The 9,222-nt window shown below is 44.7% G+C and overlaps 3 protein-coding genes across 3 annotated transcripts; all 3 read left to right on the forward strand.

Moving 5' to 3' along the window:
- Nucleotides 1-2,822: 2,822 nt before the first annotated feature.
- On the forward strand, nt 2,823-3,560 carry PEX2_094210 (uncharacterized protein; the record flags this gene model as incomplete). Its single annotated transcript, XM_016746691.1, has 1 exon — nt 2,823-3,560. The coding sequence occupies one exon, from the start codon at nt 2,823-2,825 to the stop codon at nt 3,558-3,560; it is 738 nt and encodes a 245-aa protein (XP_016593967.1).
- Nucleotides 3,561-4,324: 764 nt separating this feature from the next.
- PEX2_094220 (uncharacterized protein) lies at nt 4,325-4,688 on the forward strand (the record flags this gene model as incomplete). The annotated part of the gene is made up of 2 exons (XM_016746692.1): nt 4,325-4,481; nt 4,537-4,688. The coding sequence occupies 2 exons, from the start codon at nt 4,325-4,327 to the stop codon at nt 4,686-4,688; spliced, it is 309 nt and encodes a 102-aa protein (XP_016593968.1).
- A 2,672-nt stretch (nt 4,689-7,360) lies between these two features.
- PEX2_094230 (uncharacterized protein) lies at nt 7,361-8,386 on the forward strand (the record flags this gene model as incomplete). The annotated part of the gene is made up of 1 exon (XM_016746693.1): nt 7,361-8,386. The coding sequence occupies one exon, from the start codon at nt 7,361-7,363 to the stop codon at nt 8,384-8,386; it is 1,026 nt and encodes a 341-aa protein (XP_016593969.1).
- Between the last annotated feature and the right edge of the window lie 836 nt (nt 8,387-9,222).

Genomic DNA, 9,222 nt, shown 5'->3' on the forward strand with positions numbered 1-9,222 from the left:
CAATCGGTGACATACCACAGCGAGGAAGCGCTGCTGTGTCTTGTTTATCCCATCAGACAGATCCTGTTGCTGTTTCAGAAAATCTTGGATCCCAATCCAAGGTGAAGAGATAAAGTCGGGCGCTGAAGAGCTCTTCCAGAATGACGCGATGTCATTTTCCCATTGACGTAGTTTCATCAGCAGTTCTGTTTTCTCTTCCTCCTCTGCCTCTTCCTCCTCTGCCTCTTCCTCCTCTGCCTCTTCCTCCTCTGCCTCTTCCTCCTCTGCCTCTTCCTCCTCTGCCTCTTCCTCCTCTGTCTCCTCCTCCCACTCTGCCTCCTCCTCTTCCTCCATTCCTTCTCTGGCAAGTGAATATCGTATCCTTTTCTTGTTACTGAAGTGACTGCTCTTATCACTGCCAGGCTGTGACCTTTTCTTCCCTTGCCGTACCCTATTGCCAACCGGATCCGGACTATCATCATCTATCTGCATCCTATCGTCATCGTTTGCATCGAGTCTCTGCTTGAGGATGTAAGGAACATGATGCCAAGCCCGCTGAAGAATTACAATCTCCTACAAAAGTGTGAATAAATAGGCTTGGATATACTAAGATTGGCAACTGACCTTTGATGAGAAAGAAGAGAGATCAATACTAGTTCTTCCATCTTGAAACCCCTGGTCGAACGCATCTATAAGTATTGGCAGAGCAGATAGCCTACTCTCCATGGCACCCATCGTACCAAAAAGTATGTATACTCTCCAAAATTGTTGTGAATGTAGAATGAAAGATTGATAAAAACCAATTTTCGGCGGGGCACGCGAAACAAAATTAAATGCCAGACCGGCTAAGAAACGATCCTGGTTTTGTATCTGTGCGCTAGGTTGCATATGTACATACAGGGGTCTCAATCCTACGGCAATAAATTGCGTAATGACTTTATCCCCGAAATATGACGGCGCTTCCAGATGATATGTCATTGGCTACTAAAACACGCTTGTTTATCTGCTTCACAATAATGGTCCACATTTCATGCGCTTGACTGATACCAGGCAGCAAATCAGAAACCTTACATCCCCTCACAGCCGTAAAACTTTGGCAAACCTGCATAAGTTGACAGTCTGCACATCTTTTCCTCGTGATTACCCCTCCCTAACCTTAGCTCCCCTCTGTACTTAGCAAGTTGGCCGCTTTTTACTTCACTCTTCTATGCGACCACTTACTTTTCCGTCTTCGAATTATCAAACCATGTCTGCTACTGCTGTTGTATCACAAGTAAAGGGGCTTTTGGAAAAAGCCAACTTGTTGATACCAAAAATAGCGAAAATATACATCAATGAAGAGCAATAGAAAGCTCTCAGAAACATGAGTAAGAGTCTTGCAACGACGGCGACCAGGATGGAAAGCAAGGTCCGAGAATCAAGATTATCACGTGCAGAAAGAGTATGGAAGGAGAGTGAAACACTCCGGTCTCATACTTTGGCGTGTAAGGGGAGGCTCCTGACTAGTGGTCGGTTGATACAACAACCAGTTTTCAGACGAAATATTGCCATTATATTCAAAGGACCGAAAGATTCGACGTTCGACTCCGAAGATATCAAATTTCGAAAAGCCTCGACCTGACAAAGATATAAACAGATTCGGCAAATCAGTCCTAGCGGCGTGGTTTCATGGGCAATGGCCTTTGCGCTAAGCCTCTAGGCAGCAGGTTCAATGTCAACGGATATCTTTACTTATCTTCTGGACGACATCGAGCCAGATTATAACCTACTATGGCCATCAATCGTCGGGGAAACTTTACACATACTCTTAGATGACGAAGAATCCTTGTCCGCATCGTCAGAATACCAAGAATTTCTAAAAGGTTTCTTATACCTAAGATAGCTACCTTTTATAGGCAGAGGTTAACCTTTCCAGGGTATAACTGTCTACCAGATGTTTGCCAAGACTTTCGAAGAAAACGTAGACGACAAGACAGTGAGTGCAATAAGGAGGCGACTCGAGTAAGCCAAATTTCTCCTTTTGATAAGAAACGAGGTATGATAGTATTATTAGCATTTGTTGCATGGCTAATGATAACCTAGAAATGAAGCATATATACACAAATCCCGAACTCGCCTGTATAGACAGACTTCCTGAGCCCTTTCAGACCGCTGTGAGACGAAGCCGGCTCTGGAAGTAGGAAAGGAGTAAGGGTATGGAAATAACCAGCTGCCTAGCTACTCTTTTACTAAGAGACAACACGCAAGATGTCTCTCTGACAATATGGTGCGGAAATTATGAAGCCTACCACCTCAACAATATCTTTGGGCTACAAGTTGCACACTCGGTTGTGTACCCTGGGGGCACCACATAATCACTGTATTCAATCGTCGCGATAAGGTTGTCTATATGTGTTTAGTAATCGTCCGTTTGCTGGTTATATATAGAAAGATAGAGACCCTTGAAAAAAATCGTTCTTGGGTAGTCGACCGGGGGAATGGATGGCTTGGAACATTTTCTTCTTGTCCAGCGAACGCATTGTCGCCTCTCTAATTTTACGATACGTTAGCTATTGACAAGAAAAATATTCTAAACGATCTTATGTTACCGCCATGATCCAGAAATATGATTTTTAGTAGGTAGGTTAGAAGGGTCCTGGGTATACTTGCTTTATACTACTCAGGCTTCCAATGTCAACGATCTGTCTCTTAACCGAGCTGTTGCCCCACGTGTGTGTATTGGTTGGCAGAAATATTACCGCCTCCCATAACGATTTCCTCACCGCCTTTACGCCGTTTATACACTCTGCGCTTCTTTCCGATTATTTCTGTTTCTTCGTCAACTCCTACGCCGTGAAAGAAAAATGGAGCCATTGAAACCCAATAGTCAGCACAGCTATCCTCCGAAAGACTACGACCAAGAGCAGTCGAGCTCCATAACAGATTCTCAAAGCAGCGACGATGAAGACTGGTACCCTGGTGACGGTATTTGTCCGCCAGAAACTCAGTTCCAATCATGCTATCAAGCCAGTCTAGACTCCTGGAGCCAAGCAGCATCCAGTCGTGACGGAGCACTTAAGTCGCTAGACATGCATTTGAGGGCTTTTCTAGGTCTCCTGGAAAATGTCCCCCCTTTCTTCCACGAGCCGCCTAAGAACATTGAGTTGACAGGTGGGACAAAGTCGCCGCTTGTCCTGCGGTCGTCATTGCATCTCAAGACTACGGGTCATCCTAGATGCAGCCAACACTGGAAGCCAATTGATTATCTTCAATGTCTTGGGTTTCCGCTGCCCACTTTCTATCAAACCGACATGGAAGAACCAGTACGCAGTATCACGCTTGCAACACGGGAATTGCGACCCGCATACCTCACAAGTATTGTCTTGGCTTGGTCATATATTTTGTCTTCTCGCTGGGTGGAAATATTGCAGTCTGCTGGCGAGGATTGTACCCTTTTCCATGATAGTAGTGATTCGATGATCGAAAATTTTTGGGAACTCATTACACAAGGTCGTTGGCTAGCTCGGGTGAAGAGAGGACAGGCCAAGTCATACTCACCCTGGATGCTACGAGGCGAAGATAAGAGTCATAACAAAAGGTAACTATGTGAACACTCTATTCGATTCGCTTTTGCTCACGCAGTGCATGAACAGTTACGAATGGGCTCCGTTATTACCGGATTCATCTGTTGCTTTCAATATCCTCTTGGATTTCTGTATTTCGGATGGCCTTGAAAGAGAGATGCTTGTTGGATTTGCCTCTGTCTTGCTGCTTCCATCACGGAATGTACCAAGCCCAACATTATCCCCACCCGCGATGATATCTCGGCATCCAACTCCCTTTGGAGCGAATCTTACTGTATTCCATGAAATCTTCCGAACGATCGATAAATGGATAACCCTGAGTGCTACCCAAGATGCCATTGACTCATTACTCTGCAGTGCCTTTTTTGATCCCACTATTCCGTGCAACTTAGTTGGATCTGCATCTTTGGGTATTAGACAGGCTCTTCTTTCACCTGCCAAACAAGACTATCAGAAGCTGCTGGATGCGATTTCACGGAAAAAACCGCAGTTAAGCCTCTTATGGTATTCTCTCGTGATCCACGATCAGGCCACACCAATATTGAACCTATCGCTTAAGCGAATACCTCCTATCTGCCTCGTCGCTGCCATTTGGACAGATACAGTCCAAACTTTTCTACAAGTGATGTACCCCCCCGACGGTATAAGCGAAACAGCTATTTCCCGAGCAGAAGAGTTCCAGATATCTTTCTATTGCCGACCAGAAGCATCAGTTCCTTGGACCACCGCTCCCCCCTTTGGGTTTACAACGAAGCAAAACCTCAGTCTTGAGATACTCGCTCATGGCGATCACAAACATTTGCCTGTATCATGGGCGAATTTCTGGGTTCTACGTTCAGGCGAAAAGATACAGGCAAGCGAGCAACATGAGTATCAAATTGGGGGTTTTCAGAATCAACAATTGTTTGACACGATTAGAGATAATCATCCATTCCCAAAGTAAGTTGAAAGCTGCTTGAGCCCTTGCTACTCTATATTGACCTACATGTTTGAGATCCAAAAAATGCAAGGATGTCCATGAGCAATCCCGGAGCGCAACATCTCATCTTTTTAATTGGCATAGGCATTACGATGATGGCCTTTGGCTTGATGATGGAACTTCACAGGTTGAAGACATTAGGCGATTACAACATCACCCATGGATAGTTGACCCTTTCCACAATGCTGACCGGCACGATCCTCTGAAGGAAGACAATCACTATAGCCCAGATTTGGGTTATATCTTGGATTGGAACTCAGAAGTCCGAAAACATTATCACCCAGACGTTCAATCCGACTTTTAATGCACTTTTCGTTAACATTTCAGAACGCTCGAAGGTTCATCCGTGATGAAAAATGTTCACATTAAAGCAGAATGCATAATAATACTCTCAATTTGTGGGTTTAGACCCACCGGTTTATGATTTGACTACGTTCGCAACCAAACGCCTGTTTGCCAGGGATACAAATCTGAAGTGGATATTGATTGTTACTTGCTCTCTACTTTTAAAACTCCATAATTTAAGCAGTTGCGTCAAATTTTCGTTTACTTCTTCATACCTACATTATCGAACATTTAAGTAGAGCCAGCCGACGCTAGGGACTATGATGATGATGGTGGTGATGATGATGTATTCATTTCCCCGATTCAGCTTGCTATTACATACATGCTACTATGATGGGTTGCGTCCCAGAGCCCGCTCCCGAAGACATATGGCGGTGTATCCCCAGTATACAGATTGACGCTAGGGCCTATATCTACTAATTTTTCGCTGATGGATATTACTCTCAGGTATATTGTTTGATGTAAACTTACAGATAAATTTGAAAACATGGTCAAAAGGAATATCATTTGTAGTTTAGACAAGGCACATGCTAAATAGGGAGCAATAGAATGACTTATCAAGGACTGCTGCCTCCCAAGTAAGGACTGCTGCCACTCATTTCACCGCTGGAGGTATCACCACCGGCATTAGCTGTGGTTTGGTAATCCTCTTTTTGCTGTCGAGTTACATCTTTTTGTTTCCCGCCAAAATCGAGATCGGGTTTGACTGCAGGATGGTCTTTGCATCCATAGCACATTCGATATGTCCAGTTGTTAGACAAATTGTAACAACCACCAGTGATTTGACAGCGTTTCCACCTGTTTTTGCAACCACGGGCCGGACACAGTGCTGTACTATGTCCGTTATTCGAATGATCACAAACATCACATAGGCCTTGCAAACCCGAATTCGTCGACATGCTTCGTGGTCTTGGTCGACGTAGATCGGTGGGGATAGTTGACTAAGAGAGATAGAAATATGAGCTATTGAGGCCAGATGTAAGCGACAGAATGAGCTTACCCTCGTTCAGGGATATATTTGATGACTTTAGGGTCAGGGCAACTAGACTCAAGGTCTAGAAATGAATCGAGTGGCTCGAACTCGTAAGTCGACTATTTGTAAGGTTTATCTTATTATGCTCTTTTCAGCGGGATAGGATCGAGGAACGGTGTCATTTATCTATGTTGCGTGCACGGTTCTTTGCTCATCACTCGACTGAGCCTTTTTCAAGATAGCCCCAAGCGCTCTAGCGACGAATCTAAAAAAGATGACCGCGGGATTCGACGGGGACTTGCGGAGCATCGCAGATCTCTGCGCCTTAATTCAAACGTGTCGGTTTCTTCTGGCATTGCATGTAATTCAAGCTGGGGGGAAATGAGGATACTTCATTCAGATAGTGCGAAGGTCTTCTGTTTCTGATCCAGTTATAAGAAGATGGGGTTTCCCAGGTCGAGGCCGCGATCAATCAGTCTCAATCCTAAGTTCTCAATATTGCCCTTGGAGCTAAGGAGGGTGAATTCGGCCAATCCGGTCCTCTTGGTACGCGCTAATTCTTTTCGCTGAATTTGGGAAACAAGGGCGGCTGCACTTCAACCACGCCCCGCCACTAATCTGCTTTTGAATTTAAGAGCTTCATGTGTCTCTTAAAATCATAAGTAGATTAGTGCACTTCAGCCACGTCCCGCAACTAATCTACTTTTGGATTTAAGAGCTTTATGTGTCTCTTAAAATCATAAGCTGATTAGTGTATTTTAGCCATGTCGCCCCTCTTTCTACTTCTAGATTTATGAGCTTCTTACTGTCTCTTAAAACCAAAATGAGATTAGTATATGGGATAGAGAGATAGTATAATATTTTAGATTATTTCATTAGTCGCTGAAACAATTATCTCACTTAATCCCAAAATGGTATAGCTATTATGCTGTTTCAGTCCATAATTGTATGATTGACAAACTAGGAAACTAGAATAGCCTGAGACGCGACATTCGATATCGCGTTCATTAATAAAAGCACTTTGATTTCCTTATATTAACCGTCTGGAATCCGAAGCAAACGGCTCGTCACAATTTTGAGACACATTGGCCTGGGCCCTTGGCCCACCCATACATACAAGGAAGGTCTCGATAATGTGGAGACGTGACGGACTATCACATTGTGTGCAGCGCTAATGTACGTACAAGCCGTAATGTGACGAAATGTGATGAGTGTCTGTGAGCATAGATTTTCAACCTCTATCCAATATTTGCGTTCGTAAGGAGTGATCTGCTTACTGGCCAGACTCTGTTGCTCGGTCCTCATTCTTCCCCGCAACCTTTACATTTGCAGCGAGGCGCGGAAACCGCAGATAATGTCGTATCAGCTGCCGCATATCATCACATTATTATAGGTCTAGATCATGCAAATTTCGTGCCATGGCCCCACATATTGTTCTGGCAGAACAATATGTGGGGACTGAGTAAACATTTATCAGTGTGCGACCGCAACTTCTCATACCTGGCTCGTCATCAATCAGTTATGGATATTTCGTTAGCCTTAGACACACTGAGGACTGCCACAGATGAAGCTCTCCAATCTCGATATTCAGAAATAAACCTGACGCTGTCAATCATCAGTCAGAGACTCCAAGTCAGATTTCTTGCAAGCACACCTGCTACAGTTGATACCAGCACTCCCCCGCCCAGTGATTCCGAAAAGGACAGTCCTTCATCCATAGCTGAATCGACCGTCGATCGCCTGAACACCGAAAATACTGTTGGTAGTCTGTCGCCGTCTAACACGAGCGAACTAGCCATTATCCCGGTACAAACTACCGCCAACCCTGCCCCAAAGAAAGGTTCTCAGCCTGGGAAAAACAAGAAAAGTACGGTTGAGAAGCTTGTTTGCTCCATGCAAGATCACATACATTGGCTTTGGGACACTGCCCACACAGACAACGAAATCATTTCGCACAAGAGAGACCCCACTGTGGATATCAGGATGGAGGATTATAGAAGGGTAGAGGGGAATCAGAGGCCAAGCAATCAAGATAAGCTTTTACGACTCTTGTCGATGCGGTCCCTCGCAGAAGATTTCGTACAAGAGACGGATGGCAAGGCCAGATTGCAGAGCGTCATTGCATATGTCCTTTCCGTTCGGAGTGGGGACCTTGACCCCGAGAAGTCCAATTCATCTCAATTGAAGGGTCGGTGTCGCCAGGTATCGGACTTTGTTAAGCTTCACCCTCTCCTTTCCTCATGTCACGATGCAAACAGAGCCATCAATAAGGGAATCAAGCATTTAGCGTTTGAAACAGTCTTCAAGAAAACGCTCGAAGATCTCAAACTGCCAAATATGTCCGAAACCGTGTCAGCAATTCTCGGGCTATCAATGGACGATTTCAAAAGCTTGACATATGCACAAATGCCCCAACTCGTGGATGCTATTGTGGATGGTGTCCCAAGAACGGAATATGAGTTACATGGCCAAAAATTTGATCTACCAAACGTTATAAAACGGATTGATAGCTGGTTTGCAAGAGTTCAAACCCGGTATAACAGTTAGTAACGCCCCGTGTCATTCTCAAGGCTTGAACTCATAGTTCCGCAGATGCTCGAAGGACGGAGTCAATACCCGAGTTTCCACAACCTCATGCGAAGCGTGCTCGCTACAACAACCAAACCGGAGGCCAACAAAATTCGCCGTACTATTCTACATATCATCAAGGTTCGAGCAACTTGTGTACGCTGCCAATCAATATCGAAGACACAACGCAACCAGAACTAGAATATCAAAATCAAGTACACGAGCTGTCACAAAACTTATTTAACGAGGCAGTCCCACCGTTACTTACAAACGAACGTCCTCGATCAGAAGTAAATTCTTTGCTCGAAAATCTTTCGCCCGATGAACTCGATGGCCCAATCGATTATACCTTCCAAGGAGCCTCACACGGAACTCAGCAGATTTGGACTGATATCGAAACCCAACCAGTAGACTACGCGATCGCATATAACCCTGCGTTTGCTGAATTGGCACCGTGTTTATCGGCGCATCCATTTGAATTTTCACTTCCACCTATCCAGAGTGATTTTGATGACTCTGGGCCAAATCTTTAGTACATAAACATTTCCTGCCTAGCTGATTACGTTAAAGGATCTTGGTTATTCGATCGCACTATGGCAGTAGAATATTCATGCAGTATTGTTTAAGGGGAAATATGGCAGGGCAGGAAAATCCCTAGAGCGCAAAAAATCAATTTCCAAGCATGTATACCCATGCTCCCAATTTACCGTCAACGCCGTGTTGGTTCTGGACTGATAACTGGCACTCTCCGTAGACGTGATAATGCCATCCCATTTGCACTGTGCAGTCCCCAAGCATGACATTCCCAGAAACAT

The sequence above is a fragment of the Penicillium expansum genome (genome assembly GCF_000769745.1).
Source record: "Penicillium expansum strain MD-8 chromosome Unknown contig331, whole genome shotgun sequence".
NCBI classification, from domain to species: domain Eukaryota; kingdom Fungi; phylum Ascomycota; class Eurotiomycetes; order Eurotiales; family Aspergillaceae; genus Penicillium; species Penicillium expansum.